This window comes from Anser anser (genome assembly GCF_964211835.1).
Source record: "Anser anser genome assembly, chromosome: 3".
NCBI lineage: Eukaryota > Metazoa > Chordata > Aves > Anseriformes > Anatidae > Anser > Anser anser.
In genome coordinates, this window is record NC_139722.1 from 40233957 (window position 1) to 40252733 (window position 18777).

At 41.6% G+C, this 18777-nt stretch overlaps 1 protein-coding gene across 1 annotated transcript; it reads right to left on the bottom strand.

Moving 5' to 3' along the window:
- Positions 1-705: 705 nt before the first annotated feature.
- RRAGD (Ras related GTP binding D) lies at positions 706-18260 on the bottom strand. The gene is made up of 7 exons (XM_083830883.1): positions 17966-18260; positions 12542-12837; positions 11922-12121; positions 10785-10899; positions 5188-5330; positions 3351-3499; positions 706-1612 (listed from the first exon to the last, which is right to left on the bottom strand). Exons 1-7 carry the CDS (start codon positions 18132-18134, stop codon positions 1461-1463), a joined length of 1224 nt encoding a protein of 407 aa, XP_083687009.1. The 5' UTR covers positions 18135-18260; the 3' UTR covers positions 706-1460.
- Positions 18261-18777: the final 517 nt, after the last annotated feature.

Here is an 18777-nt window from a genome sequence, read left to right on the forward strand (position 1 = left end):
CACGTGCATCAGGCAGCAGTAAAGGGCTTGGAAACTACTGTGTTTTTTTTCTTTTGGCAGATGTTTGTGAAGAGAGCCATTGCATTCAGTGCCGACCAGCTCTCCTAGTTCCTATATTCAGTGCAGTATCAGAGCCTCAAGGTCTGTCCACATGTCATATATAGCATACAGAAACTTCGCATTTGCATTCAAACCACCACTAAATTTAGACTTGCTTACCACAGGTTAAACCCCTCCTTTCTCAACAAAAGCCAGCAAACACTGAGAGCTCTCAACTCCCTAGACACGCGGCACTATGCCTTGCCTTAGCTAAGACAAAACTTTCAAATCCCATCTCCCTTTCTATTCTCCCGAGCTATGTCAGCTAGGGGCAAATTATCGTATGACTGAGTAAAGCATAGCTCCCCTTACCCGTTTCTGGTGTACTGCAAGCTGCCTTCCATGCAAGTCAGGCTCTTCCCACTCCCAAGAGCAACACCTCCGGAACACACGTGCAATTGGTTTGCAGTGGGACTGGGGAAAAAAAGAGCTGTTCTTCCAACTAGGAACTGAATGGCAGGGTGGAAGGGAAATACACACAGATTCTTCACTGCACCAACTGCAGATGTGCAGGCTCTCAAAACAAATTAGTAATGTAAATTCAACCTTTCAGATACACCACCCTCCTCCAAAGCCTTATAAAAATACCAGTGCAACATAGAGCCATTTTATAAAACAATTGTCTTTATAGAAAGGTATTTAACTGGTATATGCTGAGGTAAATAATATAAATAGACCCAGAGGGCATTACCAGTGTTATGGAGAACTCTATAGATGAAATTTGGCCAAAAACCTGTTTTATAAAAGCTAATATTTACCTACCAGTTATGATCCCTGGTAAGGTACTTATTGCTGTAATACTTCAAAATTATTCTTCAGATTATAAATCAAAAAAATATATGAAATTAGATCTGTATGAATGTTAGGTATTAGCTGTCACAAATTTTAAAAGGCATTGTACCAAGTTTTCTTAATTGTTTACTAACCAATTCGATTGTAGCAGGTAAATAAACTACAGCATACATTTTACCTGACGCCATGCATCAAAATCACCATAAAAACTAAGTTTATCAAAGTCCAACTCCACAAGGAAAACATGAAAAAGTGCAAATTATGTACCCAGTATTTCTGTCACAGCTGTTTTTTCTTAATATGGCATGAAAAAGGTTTACAGCATATATTAAGAAAATTCTTACAAGTGTTCACCTCAATGCTTATATATACAACATTTTGCTCAAAGTGCTCACTATATTAAAAAAACTGATTGGATAAAAATATTTAAACAGTGCTTTCTGAACATTCAGGGAAAATTCATATAATACATCAGTCCCACTGGTTTTCCTCTTCACTCAGTGCAATGAGATGCAGAAGTCACATCAACTTCACGAAAACTTGCTCGCCACAGTGCTACAAAACCTCAGTTACAGTGGCATTCTTGGTGTCCCATTGGGAGTGGGTCTCTTGTTTTTCTGAATGTGGCTTTGATGTTTTCGAGATCTTACTACTTTCATTCTTACTTCAAATACTTCTTGTATGGCTTTCCGAAAACAATGGAAATTGTAGTCTATTAATCCTACAGAGACAAAAATGTTTTCCATATTAATAAAGACATTTACACAAATTAAGCAATGACAGATTTGTTTATATTCTACGTTTACTGAAATACCACACTCCTTTTTCTGGAAGTCATAATCTGGATTTTCTAGGCAATGTTTTCTATGCTAAGCAAAAGTACATTTGATAAATACAAGCAATTCAGTGAGCATTACAGTTCCATACTGTATCCTGTATTAAATACACGTATTAGTCTTAAGAGCAGACTCAGAAGAAGTACCTTGGCAGATAACAAAGCTTTAACTTAAGAGCTTTGGGGAAGTGTTCAGCATACTACAATAAAAATTATTTCCCAAATTATGGTGTCATTTTGTAACTTTGCGTTACATAGTTACCGCGATAAAAACAAGTAGCACCTAGTAGTCAAAGGATTTTCTTTTGATAATGCATAGACTTTGAAATAGATACTCAATAGCTGTATTCCCAAATAGCAGCCAGTTATACTTCATTTTACACTGTAATTGAAAAATAACACAATAGCCACGTTGTTAGATTATATACATACATCCATAATAGGCAGTTAATACTACCGTGTGAGTGGGTTGAATGTGATCCCACAGAAAAGCTGTAAAGCCATATCGGTAGTTACTCAGAAGACTTACTGGGTGCTACAAAATGTCTAATACAGTAATACAGTTTTAGAACTTTGGTACTGAGCTTATGACCACATACAAGGTAATTGCCTTCTTAATTAAGCTTTCTTAACTCAAATACCGTAGTGTTTTCCACCTTAATTTCCTTAACAGACGATACATATTTGAAATGGTTTAAATCCACCATGTTATACTGATTTTTCCAGGAGTTGTTTTCCCTGTCCCTTAAGTTCAGACAAAATATTATGTGGAAGTTTCCGGACACCAAAGTTAGTCTGCATTATAATACTACGACTATACTGTTAAGGAGTACTGACTACTGCATGAAGTATCCCAAACTATGTAGATAAAACAATCTGACAACTGTGGACAAAGCCTAACGAGTGTTCGCTCATCAAGGTGTCTTTTCTGAAACAGCTTTGTTAGTGGGTATGCTAAAGTAACATTTCTAGCCAAAATGATGGGTCATTCTTCCGCTGTTCAGTTTCAGTCTGAGGACATTTGACAAAGGCCAGTAACTCAGTGACCACCACGACAGTCAGAAGAGTGATAATGAACTAAGCGTTCAGTATTGACCTTGACCAGGGTCAGATCAATATAACCAAGAAACCTTACACACTTTAACTGCAAAATATGAAATAGAAAAGTATGAAACATGCTTCCCAAATATGCTGCTTTTTGAAAGCCTCCTTTCAAGGAAAAGCAAGAACATATTTCTATCAGCCAGTTTCAGTAAAGTTCCCTTGGTTATGGCACTCAAGCTGTTCCAAATGCATATGCTGGTACCGATAGGTACAAAGCAATGTTGGCCAGGATAAATTGACACATTCTACTGTTGCAGATGGAAGCTTTATTGCACTGGATGTAAACTGTATGCTTTCATACTAGAAAACTGTCAAACACATTTATGATTTCATCTTATCTTAATGCCAGCACAAATACCTCATGCTTTTAAACACGTTATGTAAGCTCTATCAAGTTGTACTTACCTTCAATATTTGCCATACAGCTGGAGACTTTATCAGCTAGTGACAATCACACAGTTATTTATTAATTCATTAATATAAGGTAAATGCAACGCAATATCAGAAAAGGGAAGAATACCTTTTCTCTCGAAGCTTTCTTCTCTGACAAAGCAAACAAGAGCAAGGAATTTTGTCACCTCTTTTAAATAAAGGACAGTTGTATTGTTAAGTTTTATGATTGCCATTGATTCTTTGTCATAAGGAGTTCCAGTGCCATCATCTTTAAGCCTAAAGAGCAATATTCAAACAAACAAATAAGATATGGCACCAGGTGTATTAACAGAAGTATTTCCATATTGGTTCTTTCACCCAGCAATCTCAAACTTTAAAACATTTTCATTTTAATCTTTCAGGGAAACTCTTTTTTAAGCCACACACTATGTAAACACTACGTAAATGACGTAGATACAGAGATTAAATAATTTATCCAAATACACACCAGATCTTAGATCTGGGGCTAGAAATCAGATTGATAGCCAAGTATCTGAACTGGAGCACTATTTTTTGCAAACCATTTACTACAAGGCTGTCTGTTTTCTTTTAATCACTGCACTGCATTACAGCTTCATCTAAAACACGTGAACCACTAAATCTGTGCTGATAATTCCAAATTCAACAACCTTGCTTAAGTAGTGGCAGCTGACAGATAATTTAAGCCACCATGAGACCTTCCTCATGAGACACGTTGGTTTTTGCAGCATCATATCATGAAGAGATTTCTCTTTCACAGATGATGCCTCATGATGATCACTGTATTAGCTTTGGACCTTTTAATTTTACCTTCGTTCCTGAATGCACATACAGATCTTCTTAAACGGGAAGTTATCATCAGTCTCCCAGAATAACTACCATTAATAATATATTAAAATAGCAAAATCCACAGACGTTCCAGGAATGCAAGACAAGAAATTAATTCTAATGTCCTATCTTCAGTCTATGCCTAAAACACATGACAAACAGATTTCTGGTGGCAAATGCTACATGATCACACAAAGTCAGTGGCAGCGAGACATTTTGGGATTAGAATGCCCCCCAGGTGATGTTGTGCAGATAATAATTAAATGCACTCGTTTGAACTACACAGCTGTATTTTTATCTGTACAAAAATAAAAAAGCTACAGAATCAGAATCCTTTACTGCACACCTCTCGAAAGCACAAGTTCTTGTACAGTTACTGAAGTGACCAAATCCAATACTTGAAAGATACAGTAGAATACACAACTTAAAAGATTTTACAGAGGTATTCGACGATTTGTTATTCTTTTGAAGTTCTAATGTTTACTGTGCACCTCCACCAGCATTCTCCCTCATACTTTCTCTAAGACTGCAAGAAAAAAAAAATGGTAGGAACTCCAGGCTACCAAGGACTATCACACTCTTATAAGTATACTGCGGTTTAGCCTCCTAGTAATGCACTAATTCTTAGCATGCCCCCGCCTGTCTCAGGAATAGCTGGCATTGCACTGGAGCAAACCATAAACACCAACATAACTTCCAAAGAGAGGAGCAAGCTACTCCAGGAGTTCTCCAGTTGCTAAAAGATAAAGAGGGGATGCTGAAAAATACTAATGTAATGCAGGGAAGATAGGGCAAACAGAGAACTGAAGGAAGAGTGAAGCAGCTCTCTGCAGCCAGTAGAGGCCACTAGCTATTAAAGTAAACAAAACTACTTGCCACTCCTTCCTACAAATAAAATACATAGAAAGAGGAAGATCCTCACATGAGAGGCTGGGCAGGGAACAGTTTGTTGCTGGCAGTTGATCTGCACCTCAGAGGCCTGCCGTTTCCTCCTTCTCCCCTGCCCTAATAAATTACTCCTTCTCATTATTGTTTATACCCACATCATTCTAATTTTGAGATCATTCAGATTCTAGGCACACAGCTCTATCTATGAAAGACATTAACAATTTACTTACCCATATATACAAGAAATGTCAATCACAACATCTATCATATCACAGCAGAGCTCGTAGGTTTGCATATCCACTGGAGTACTATCCGTTGCAATGTAGATCTTACTGACTACATCAAATAGAAATGCTTTTTCAATCCCAGAATTCTATTAAAAAAAGAAAAAGAAAATGGAAACCATGTCTACAAATTACTACCAAGCTTTTTTTGTTCCCCTACTTGCCTACTGTACAAAAAGTTAGGCTGAGTAAGTGGGAGTTAATTTGCAATCAAGCTCATTTTCAAAGAACTTTATAGCACTGAAGTATTTGTAGCAAGCTGTGATGGCTAAAGATCTTTCAATGTTTCTGCCTCTGAGCCAAGTCAGACTCCCCAGCTTCCTCTCTGGAAAGCATCTGGATAAATTACATTTATTTTCAGTGGAAAATGCAAGAAAATTCCAAGATCAAGACTTTGGCTTCTTGTTTCTGACTGTGACAACGGACATAAAAAGAAAACTGAATGCGTAAGCTGATGGAAACGATGAAAAGAAAAAGTTGAGGACAAAGAAGGCAGTAGGAATCGGGAACTAATTTCTCAAAGAAAATGAGAAACTGTCTCATCAGGGCCTGTAGCTGTTCTACTGCCATTTTCCTTAGAACATCTTCTAGGATCATAGGAGAAAGACCAGTATTTTGACAGCGCTCTTTCATTTTTCATATAGAACTGGTGCTAAAGTTATGTTTATAATGCCAAGGCTTGCTAGTACTATGACATCTCCTGTCATCCTGCCGAGTTGATCAAGACTCTCTCCATGCTGAAGTTGTATCATATTTGCAGCTCTCAGAGGCTAGGCAGGAATGCTAGCTCAGTTAGCTCTTTGTGTAGATAGGGTAAATTATCATAAACCTGTTTCCTGGAGGGGGAAAAAAAAAGGAAAACGGGTACTGTCTAACTGAAAACCGCAGCTTTGCCTGCTGGTATCAAGGGTTTGCACCTGCGCAGTTGTCCCAGGATGAACACAAAGGACAACTTCCCAGTATTGCTGAAGCTTAAGCTGACAAGCACGCTTCACAATCCAAATACACAGGAAAAGAATCAACTCTCTCCCATCGAACAATATTTTTTCCCATATATGGGCTTCCCTTTCAGTATGGTTTAGGACTATTGCCATAGCAGTTTTGTGACTGTCAAAAACACTCTGAAAAGCCATAACAAGTTTTAGTAGTTACAGTTTCCTTTGTAGTTACAGAAATTTTCTTTTCCTTATTCTTTCTTTTCTAAGTGAACCATTTAACACTTAATTAAGAGACTAAAAAGTAACCCTCGCACTTTCCAATTCCCCTGAAATAAGCAGAAAGATTCCAACCCTTGGTATGCTATTGTACATTGGTCAGCAATACTTTGGATGTTTTCATTTTAAAGGAGTTTAATTCTTCCACTGCTGGGCACACAACTAAGGTTGGAAACACCCATCAATAAATCAATAACGGTACCAGAGATTAAATTCTTGCATTTCATTATGGAAAAGGACTTCATGTATAGCCCATTTCTGTAACTGATTAATAAAAAAAAAAAAAAATCAAGACAGAGCATACCCTCTGGATACCTTATGTCTGGGAGCTGAAGCACACAATATACAAGGAGACTCCCAGAGAACTGGGTTATTCACCCTGAGGAAGAGAAGGCTCATTTCTATCTACAAATACCTAACAGGAGGGTGTGTGGAAGACAGCCAATCTCTTCTCCAAGCTATGGTGTCAAAGGACAAGAGGCAAAAGAGCTGAATTCTGACTTGATACAAGAAAAAAAAGTTTTTTGGCATGAGTGAGCATCAAGCTCTAGAAGCATGACAGCCTGAGAGGTTGTGGAGTTTCCATCCTTGGACGTAAGGATGGAGAAAAAAAAAAAGAGCTGAACAGGACCTAGTCATATTCAACCTGCTCTAAGTAGCTTGGCTCTCAGCAGAAGCTGACCTCTAAAGATCCCTCTCAGCTTACATGGCTCTATGAGCCTATGTTCTTTGAGCACAAAGAACAAAAATATACGTATATTTATTTTGGTTATTCCAGCCACGTGCAATAGCTGTGCAATTTTAGTTTTTAAACAATATACAAAAATCTGACAGCACTTCACGTATTTCTATAGATGCTGTCAAATACGATTAATCACCAGATTTACCTGTAAATATCATATGAATATACAGCTGTAATTCATTGCCAGAATACACATTTAAAAAGAACATATTTAAAAAATAAATATTTAAAATTTTAGACAAAAAAGGTTGGAACTTGAGCCCTGTATTGTCATTCACGAGGAGTCAAATATAAGATGTATTATGTAAAGAGAAACACAGTGATAAATTCAGCTGTACAGGTAAGATGTACCTTGGAATATTAAGATGTCAGTGACGCTATTGTAGCATTTAACAATGAGAAGTGGCATACCCATCTCAGAGCTCTAGCAGCTGCAGCTTGCGTGTACTTGCAGTGACAGTTTAAAAGGTTTCCATCTTGAGAAGTCTGCCATGCCAGCAGTTGCACGTGCTGGTAGGGCACAGCTTGGCATCCTAACTTAAACCACTACTGTCTTCAGCTGAAACTAATACATTATGGGGGGATTTGCTGTGAAACTGGCACGCATTTGCCTCTGTCAAACTCTGTATGGTGACAGAAACCTCTGTGAAAGGGTAGGATGGGCTGGCAGTATTAGTGACCACTAAACTGTACCCACATGACTTCACTGATTTCATTTGTCAGGGTTTATATTTCGCCTTTAACTACAAAAGCAAAGAATTTGCCAGAATGTTTGTGACGAAATTTCTCAAGAAAAAAAATACCAGTACAAACAGTGATTATGAAGCCATAAGAAGTCAGGAAACACTGAATTTAAAAACAAAAAAAAACACTATTCAAAGAGACATATCATTAACAATCAGTTAGGGAAAACAACAGTATGAAAGCAACTGTTAGGTTAGGTAAGCAAGCCTATCCTTTTCCTTCTTTGGCCCTAAAATGTAGTTTTGAAATGAACTTGAGGATATCACTAGTCATTTATAGGTAGAAATGAATGACAGTTAAACAGGTTTTGCGGGAAACAGAAGATTTAGTGTACTATAGCTTAATTTACAGATTATAAAATTTAAACTGTTAAAGTATACTTAAATTGTAAAGTATACTTAATTTTATATATATATATTATATTATAATTGCAAAGTATACTTAATTTTATATTTACTGTGATAGTTTACTGTTTTTAACAGCACTTAAGAAGAAAAATCTGCATTCCCATGTCACACAACTTGACTGCTTGCTAGGGCTGTAGTAATAAAAAAAAATATAAAAACAGACATCCCTCTATAAGAAGCTGGTAGAGCGTTAGTCAGCCAAGATTTACATGGGTTCTGAATGCCAAACCAACTATTACTTCACGCTTTACAGACAGTTAAGACAAAAAAATGTAGAGGCAGTATTAGCATGCTGATGGATGCTCAAATACATAAGCTGTACAAGCTAACCCACTGTGCCACTATAAAAGTTGTGTAAAAACCCGAGGTGAACTCAGGGGTGATCGTAGATCTATTTCTGTAATCACCAGCTTTTGTGTTGGAAGTGTTCATGGCATAAACGAAAGCACATCCTCATGAATATTGTGCTACAACTCGCACAGGAACACCAACGCACCCACACTTTGATACCCAACACATTGGCTTCCTAAGGCAAGGCAAGACCAAAATCTGTGTCAAGATTCCTAACCTGACTTGTTGTCATTAAGTTGCTAAAGTAAAGAGGCGCCCGCTAATTCTATGCTGGAGAATGATGTTTAGTCTTCCTGTGGCTGCAACAGAGTCATTCCAAGTCTCCTGTCTACAGATACAAGATGCTCTTAAAAACAGAAAGCAGGCACACTGAGGACACAGTGATGCAGCTACGCCTTGCTCTACAGCACTAACAAACTGGATTATGCTCTATTTGGAGCATACAAAAACAGTCTGAGACTCTTGCCCTTACTGTGTAAGGGAAATCTCTCTCTCAGGAGCACTTCTCTGAACCTCCCATTCATTTGAAAGAGCGGTTCCTCCTTACCAATTACATCTGATATTCTACGTGTTATGGGACCTTCCTCATGGGTGTCCCAGACCCACAAGCAACTATCATCATCCAGAAAACTGCTCGTGCCCAATTCATGTAGTGGTTTGGTACAAACTCTTCACCAGCTCCAAACAGTGAGGAGACCCCATAAAGAGATCAGACTCACAGTACGAGTGGCTGGGGTGGCTCTGGCACCAGGACGACTATCATTCAGACAGCCTCCTCATTAATACTGTGCAGCATATTCGCAATAATATCGAATTGCTCCAGAGCTAGAAGCATCATCCTTTCATTATTTTTCTATCCTAAGTGGAGTTCAGGGCTGGACGATAAATGGCATACAGTCCAGCCATTTTGGTGGAAACAGATCTTTGTAATAAAACCTTCATTATGAAATGTCATCACTGATTGCCTAATAGTAAGAGAATAAGCTTTGGAAAGACATTCCTAGCTCCCCCATTTCAGCAACACATCCAACCTCCCTCTCCCTCAATTCTCACACCCCACACTGAGAAACTGTGAAGTCTAATTTTATCTTGCAGGCTGTTGAATGATATTAAGTAAGTTTCATTACTTCAGAATCACAAAAAGGGAAAACAAAATGCCTCGCTTGGCAATTGAAGTTTGACAAATTAATGCCAGATGCAAGGTGCAAAATTATAATGCTGTGAGAAGAAAGGGTGCAGTTTTTTGGAGCTGAATCAATGACCACCAGAAGAAGTTCCCCCTTTTCATAAACTACTGACTGTGTTTGCCTTTGCTCATGGCCACGAGTCCCCACCTCTTATCTTGTGCCAAAACAAGAGCATGTTGAACTCCTCCATTAACTGCTTTTGACTAAGTTAAGCCATCAGAAAAACTGGACCGTCTTCTGCTGCGCGAGCATGTGTCATAGCGATTCCCCAAGGGAATAGGCATGTGTCACAACCAGCACAAAGAGGTAAAGGGAGCACACAGCCAGGAACAGTGGAACAAGCAATTACCTCCACAGTGATAACAAGCCATTACACAAAGCTCCCTAACTGACCTTGGGAGTAACTGTGGAAGCTGTGAAAGCTGTGATGGCCTCTACCTCTAAAAATGTTAAGGTGAAAAGATTTTCTTAAGAGAGGTAAACTTCAATGCAAAGTAGAATTAATTCTAGGAAGTACTATAGACAGCTCTACGTAAGAGGTCCGACTAGATGATGCTCATTTAAGAATTTATCTGCACAAATTTCAAGTGTTACTTAAACAACGCATGCAGCACAGACCTTTGCAACATTCACATGGATATATGAGCAGGAAAGTGACAGCTGCTAACCCACTGTCATTTTCACTCAGGAAATACTGAGTCTCAGCAGCTCAGCAACACCGTCAGACAAACAGGGAGGTGAGGCCTAGCTGCAGGTGGGTGCCTTTCAACTAAGCTCTGATAATTTCTCTGAAAGCTCACATTGTTCACAATCTCTCAGAAGGCAGTGAACAAAACAGCTGAACATGCAATGTTGGACATAGCTAGGTCTACAGACAAAGTATGTAACAAGTACTTACTGAAATAAAGATGTTAAGCAGATTTTCCAGTGTTGGGAGCTGTGGAATCAGTTTCTGTACCACTTTGCTAAATGCTTCAAATATAGAATGATCATATATGCTTGTCAGATAAAAGCTGGAAAAAAACGTCACCACATTTTCCTTTTAGCCACATACTGTGAACATGATGTACCTTTCATACTACGAGTGAAATGAAATATTGTCAAACAGCAAGTGCCTACAATTACACAATTACCCCCTGTGATCAAAAGTCACGTGTTATGATTGAAGCACAGGACTTCATACACAAACTAAATTCTCAGGATTATGCTTGGCATGGGTCTACATGTCTCTACACAAAAAAAAATAGACACTGCAAATTAGCACTTGATGTAGAACTTCATGATGCAACTCCCACCTTGGTAACCTTCGGAAAATATTTTTCAAATTGCAGGAGAGGAGCATTACTGAACAAGTCTGTTGTGACTCACTTTTTGAAAGCTGTGGACCAATTTAACAATGCAACAACACAGTCAATTTTTTATGAGCGCATGAGTTGGCATGTTAACGAAACAGGTCTCTCTGCTTACATGTATATTTTTACTTGGCTTTAAGGGCTAAGGATGACATGAAAGCTTCATGTTGCCTAGTATCCCAGTCTGCATTAGTCCCTTGTTTTTAATTACTTGCTACAATAATCTGCTTTATCACCAGACATAAGGCAAAGAGAGAACACCTGTTTTCCCAAGTGGCTCTGAGAAAGCCGAAGCAGTGAGCACTAGTGGTCGGGAGGGGACTGCGAGGCAGAGGAGGGGTTTTGAAGGAGACAAAAGCGATGTAGACAGCATATACACTACTGCCTGGTTCCACTGCCCATGCTTCTTACTTCAAGACAGCAGCTACAGCAAAAATACTGGTAGGACTTTGGCATATTTGTTGTGCTTTTAAGCACTTCCCCTCCTTATCTTGCCCTCCAAGACAGCACTCAGAAATAAAACACTTTGTTTGGCTCAGGTCAGATACAGTATCTGTGACTAATTTTTTCCTTCATATGTCAAAACCTTGTTGCCTACTACTTCAAGAGAATGCAAAATAGTAACTTGTTAAATAAACTGCTCTTAGTCAACTTCAGATTCTTTGTACAGCAGCTTTTCTCACCTGAGGTGAATTTTCTCCAATCCAGCATCTGCAAGGTCATCGTTTGCCCTCTGGTGAATATCTCTTTGCGTTTCAATCTTATGATCGTCAGATAAACCATCCACTTTATGGATAAAGATTTCAAAGTTGATGTCTGGATTCACTTTATAGGCTCTGGTCACAGTAAGATGCAGCCGAGCTAATGCTTCCATGTAATCATCCTAATGAAGGGAAAATAAACACTGTAGGAAAGTTCTTTAAAACAACTTAAATTTTACAATAATTGCTTTTACATAATGCTACAGCTCAGCAACAAGTATTTTATTTCTTATGATAGATGGCAGCCTATATCTAGCAAGTGCACCAATCTCACGCTGTCAGCGTTTGGGAGTCTGAACAAGAACCTTCAAATGCTAAAGCAAACTAGCTAACTGTTTCAAACATCTTGCAAAGGGAGACAGACTTAAAAATAACCTAGCAGCTTTTCAAGTTTTAACAACTTTTTTTTTTTTAATGCGTGTTTGTAACCGTAAGTTATTTATTTCCTTTGAAAAAACCTCTATGTTCCAATCTACCTGCCTGTTGCTCAAGGACAAAAAGACAAAAGTAGTTTAAATGCACTCCCCTCTTTTTCTTTTTACCTGAGAGTCAATAACAAATATCAGTGCTCCAGTGCCTCTGAAAATCATCTCATAGTCAAACGTAGGGTCAAAGAAGTCAATTTGCCCAGGAAAATCCCATATCTGAAAGTTGACGAAGGAGCTGTTGGACACATCCTCTCTGCAAATCTTGTTTGTGCTCTCCAGGAAGAGGGTCTCATTCGGTGACATTTTGTGAAAGACAACTTTCTGAATGGAAGACTTCCCACTTCTTCTCAAGCCCATGAGCAGGATTCTTGGCTTAACTTCAGTACTGAAGGGATCGTTGAAATCCAAAACTGAATAAAATCATACAAGAAGAAGAGTAATATATTATAACAACATAATCAGTGACTGCCAGACAACATGTATTTGACATTTACTTTTGTAACATTTTTATTTGGATTTATGCAAGCATTACCCATTTTTAAACTTCGGGAGTGGCCTTACAGACATCTTAACTTGGATTCTTTGCTCCTCAGTATACACCACCATAAAACCTACTTCTCACCTGTAACAGAGACTGCAGAAGGTATGATAGCTCAGTTTCTATTGAAAAAGAATATCCTTTCTAGCTATCCTTGTCAACTGATAGCTAGATCATGAAAGCAAGGAGTGAGTTTTAGTTATGCTTGTGTGACTTCAAAAAGCTACGTGAAGGCTTCTTTCCTTTAAAAAAAGAAAACACACATCCCAAGAGCTATAGGAAGAAGACAGCTCAGCAGGCATACATTTCCTCTGTGCTGGGACTTAAAAAAGCACCGAGCTCATTTCTAAGGTAAAGATTTCACCCCCTGTTGAATAATTTGTGTTACAATCTATAAAATGCTGTTATCTGATAACTAAGTTTGCAGTGTATCCCTTGCCTATGCGCAAAACAAACGCTTGGGAACAAAGTGGTTCAGCTGTGTTACCCACCCTAATTTGGGACTGGTGTGACTAGAACCGAACATTTCCTAGTGCTGAGGCAGACTGAACGCAGTAGCTGTCAGGCAGGCCTTCTCCCACCTACCGCATAACAGACTATTCAACATACTATTACGCCGTGCCCTGAGTTATTTCTTTCTCTTCTTCTGCTTAGGTGAATTTCGACTTGCAGGAAAAGGGGCACACTTTTGTTCATACAAACGTCCTTCCTGCATTTGCCCTGCATACTTTACAGTGATCATCTTTACTCCAAGAGTACCAAAATCCAGAAGAAGCAGCACAGAACCAGCAACGTGAGGCTGCCAATTTGTCACGTAGCCCTGCGGACTGAAAAACGCAGAAAGCCTGAAAGAATCCTTTGACCTGGAGAACAGTTTACACCCACACATAATTATCAAATCTGTTCTCACGTGTTGTTCAAGCCTCTCTCGCTGCTTTCAGAAAGACAGGCGCAGGATGTGCCCACTAGGAATGTCCGGAATCTTGTTTGTGTCCCTTTGGGCCTCCTGAGCGTTTGTTATCCAGGAACTGAGGCTCCACAATTGGCTCGCAGTGTGTGTACAACATCCCCCTGGCACCACCTGCTGGCTCATGAGCGGTCACGGCACTCAGCGTGAGCCCAGGGTACCCCAGCGACTGACAGAGAGCACAGGCAATTAGGACAGAGCTAATTATCTGTAAAATCCTGTGCATTTTAAATACATTTGAAAGGCCTTGCCAGGTCTTATCACTTACTGTGCTCTTGTCGGTTACCACCTATAAAGCACTGCTGGGCTGGAGCAGCGCACAGGCGAAACCCTTCAAGCAAAACAGCAGCAGGATGTTGGTATCGCCGCCCGAAGCTTGTCCTCCTAACACAGCAATGGACAGGTTCTGCTGATCCACAGGCGGCGATATTTAGGAAGTAATAAACCACAGACAACACACTGCTCTACTCTTCCTGTCAACCTCAACACTAATATCACCTTTCTGTGACTGCAAGAAGCATGTGCCTACAATAATTCACGCTTACAGAGGGATAATAATAGGGGTAAAAATAGGACAATCTGACAGTGTTTTATGTTCTGCGGGGCACAGGCTTCTTAAGGAAGCAAACCAAAGGCGCAGGATTTAACAGTTTCTTTCACCCCACTCTCTTCTTCACCACACAAATTCTCTACAGCTGCCAAAACCACAGCAAGCATTTCATTAATGTTCATATATCCATACATCCTGCAATTTGCACCTTGACCGTCAGAAAGGAAAATAATTTATTCAAAGCTTTACAAGAACTAGATTGAATAAAATTCTTTATAAAGGCATGTAAAAAAAAAAAAACAGCCTTTGGGTCGATGCTTTATTGCATGTTTCAAAGAATGAAGAAACTCCAATTTGCTCTGTCCACACCAGAACTTCCGAAGCCTAGTTCGCCATGGATTTGTACTCTGTTTCCCTTTCCTCTCGCCACCACAATAACACCAACTTCCCCTGTATGTCTTATGACACATCCTCCAAATAACAGATACGGCATGCTGTGGCCGACCTGCAGCTAAACACGTGCCGACTGGCTAGGCAGAACGCGCGTGTGCACCGGTCAGCCAAGTGCTGCCGCAGCAAACGTGTGCGTGTGCTTGCCTGTCTCTGAGGACGCTTTCATTGGGGTCTCTCCTCTCTTCTGAGAGCCGGTTTTCATCAAACTTGCATGAACTTAATTATCTCTGAGGCTTCTTTCCTTCAAATTCTGGTGTAGGTGGTCAGCAGTTTCCAAAGTGCTGATAGGTCATGAGACAAGTAGAAGACAAGCTAGCTATAAATCATTCCCTTTCCTTTAAGGGATAAGCTAAAAACTCAAGTGTATCTAAAAAATATTTTAAATAACTTGGGGTTTCATATTGTTGCTGTATTAATTTTTTCCAGGCAGATACATTTTTATGGACCATAATCCTTACTAGAAAGGAACTGCTTTATCTTAAAACCATTGTAAAGAAGCAGAGTTGCAAGCGCAAACAGTTACTAGCAAGCAGAATGACTGCCATCTCTTCTGCTAGTAAGACTGTTACTTAGCCTTTGAAATTCTGCCAGCTGAAGACAGGGAAATGTAAATTAATATTATCCAAACCTGACTAGATAGCAGTGCTGCTGTAGCACTTTCCTTGGAGAGAGAGTTAAGAGATTACCTTATATGTAAAGGAATTGGATGATGCACTGCCTGCCCACATTCCTTCCCAGAGTGCATGACAACTCCTTCTTTAATTTGCCATAGAAATGCCAGTAGATGTAGCCTTGCAACTCCCCAGACTAGGTTACTGAGTGAGATTATAATGGGCGTAAAAGAAACACTAAACTATTCTCTATCCCATAATGGGTAAGATAATTTTCCATCTCATTAGATGAAACATTTCCTGCTTCATTCACTTTTGCACAGAATAAACTGTCATAAAATGGCAGTTCCTAACACTTACCAACAGCCCTTCACATTTCAACTTTTCTAAGCTGCCATAAAGAACAGAAGTCATGCTGGTTAGAGGCCAGAGCCTTTGAAGTATTCACAAATTAATTTTAACAAACCCCAAAGCACTTTCCCAACACAAAAGAACTGCAGTTACAGAAATTTGGTCAGGAATTGAGTGATGTCCTTGCTTACGGAGTGTAATTTGTGTGCATTGCAACACGCAGAAGAGCCCAGCTCTGAAAAACTGAGAGCTGCACGTAGCAGTCCCGACCTGTTTCACCATGACACAGAGTGTAAGTAATCCAACATCTCCTTCACATTATTCAAGACGTTCATTGATTTTTTTGGAAACCTGTCCCAAATTTCATATCAATTTCAATTACTTTTCAGAAGCCTGTGACTACCAGTGCTTCATAGCTGTGTGTGAAGGGGATGCCATGGTGGAAGGTGTACTGTTAGATCTCACCAGTACCAACACTCTAGTTCTCAGCTCATCTGCTCAACCTATGCCAAACCAGAAGAAAAGTTTTTGCTCATTTTATCATCACAAGGTAATAAGCCTGAGTATAATTTCAACTCGCAGAGCTAATAATGATTTATGGTTGTGTTTTTTTTTCCCCCCACTAATGCAATTATGTTATTCTGAAGTTTTCACCCTTTCTGTATAGAGGAGAATGACCAGTCCCATACTTTCCACTCACTTACCTACAAGGCCCGTTCACCTCATGGTATTTCCAGTCCTACTGTCTGCAGCTATGATGCTCACAGCACTTCAGCATGCTGTTGAGACAGCAGCCTTACAAGATACATACACTGAACATCTTCAACACTAAGGATGGCCTGAGCCTAAGGAGTTAACAGAAAAAGCTTGTATGCAATCAACCAAGCTGTACAGCTACTGTGGGTTTATGGACATTGCAGAAATGCCTGGTGGAAGGAAATTCTTGCAGCCAAAGAAAAACTCAGAACCACAAGACCTGGCTCTACCCTGCCACAAGTGTGGCACTCAGCAAGGATATGACTTAAAGCTACTTCCTCAGACACTCCGCAAAGGTTTCCTTGCTTGCAAATATGTTTTAGTGGAGCATATCTAAAGGATGACTGGGCTTTACGTGAACCAAGCGCTTTAAGGTCTTTGAATACAACCCCATGTGTAAAGTCAAAAGATGAAGCAGTCATTTCAGCTCGGGTCAGAGACAAGAAACCAGCACAAGGTGAGAGATGACCAGCACAAAGCTCTAAAATATCCAGCGTGCCCACAAGCACAAATTACATTTTTACTTTCAGGTCTGGCTTCTCCCTTCACTTTCAACAGCCACAGCATGGAAGCTGTCCTCCTTGCATTGCCCTTTCCATTACTCCTCTGAAAAGCCAGAGAAACGCTAAACTGTGAGGCTGTGACACTGAATTTGGGACTGTTCACTGTACAGACCTGGGAAGGGGTAGGATAGAAACTGGGAAAAGGAAAGCCCTGCAGCCTGGTGTTAGGCACAAAAAACCCTGATCCAAATCCCACGCTGCTCTTTTTTTTTCTTCTTTCTCCAGACTTTGGAGCTAAACAGAAGGCCAGGGGATCTGAAGGGTTAAAATAAGCCTTGTCTTAATCCTGGACGAGAAAGGTCCCTGCATGGACCGTCTTCTCCTGCTAGTCAGGATGCAAAGGGTTGTTTCCGTTAAGTATAATATTAATAGCGTTACTACGGAGAACCAACGCAATTTTTTAGCGATTTCATGAAGTTCCCGTGGAAAAATATCCAGTCAAACTCCTCCGGGCACAGCGCAGGGCTCACCTCCCTGCAGACAACGCCGCTAGCTCGGCAGCGGCCTCAGGGCAAGGGGGGGGGGGGGGGTGGCTTCCCCTCGGCGCTGCCCTGCCCTGCCCTGCCCCGGGAGCTCCTCCGGGAAGGGCCTGGCAGGGCTCAGCCGGCAGCCGGCGGCCCCGTGCCCGCCGAGTGACACCCGCAGCTGCGGGGCCGGCCGCTGCCTTTTATAGCCCGGTGCCCGGCCCGCCGCCAGGCCGCGGCCCGGCTCAGCTCGGCCCGGCCCGGCCCGGTCCCCGCGGCACTCACACGCCTCATCGCCGCCGCTCTCCGCGTCGCCGTCCGAGAAGGAGCCGGCCCCGTCGGCGTAGCCGGCCAAGCCCGCGATCTCCTCCTCCTCCTCCTCTTCCTCCTCGTCCCCCTCCTCCTCCTCTTCCTCCTCCTCCTCCTCCGGCAGCTTCCTCGGCGCCTGGCTCATGCCGGCCGCGCTCCCGCCGCTCCCCCTCTGCCTGCGGGCGGCCTCGGGGCGGGGGGACCCAGGTGCGGCGCCGCCGCCGCCGCCGCCGCCGCCGCTCCCCTCCCGTCCCCTGCCGGCCCCCGCCCGCCGCTGGGCGGAGCGCGGCCTGACCCGCGTCACCTGACGGGCACGGCGGCGGCGCGGGCACGCGGCACTCGCGAACGCGCACGCGCGGCCCCGCCGCCGAGTCGCGCCTGAGTGGGAGGGCGGGCGCCGGTAGGTGGTGAGGCTCCAGGTAGTTACGGTCGGAAGAGACCTGCAACGTCCTCTGGTCCAACCACCCCCCTACCACCGATGTCACCCACTGAACATTGTCCCTAAGCACCACGTCCAGCCTTTCCTTGAACACCCCCAGGGACGGTGATGCCACCACCTCCCTGGGCAACCCGTCCCAGTGCCTGACTGCTCCTTCTGAGAGGAAATGTCTCCTCATTTCCAACCTGAACCTCCCCTGGCGCAACTTGAGGCCATTCCCTCTAGTCCTGTCACTAGCTATCTGTGAGCAGAGGCCAACCCCCAGCTCCCCACAATCTCCTTTCAGGTACTTGTAGAGAGCAATGAGGTCTCCCCTGAGCCTCCTCTTCCCCAGACTAAACAACCCCAG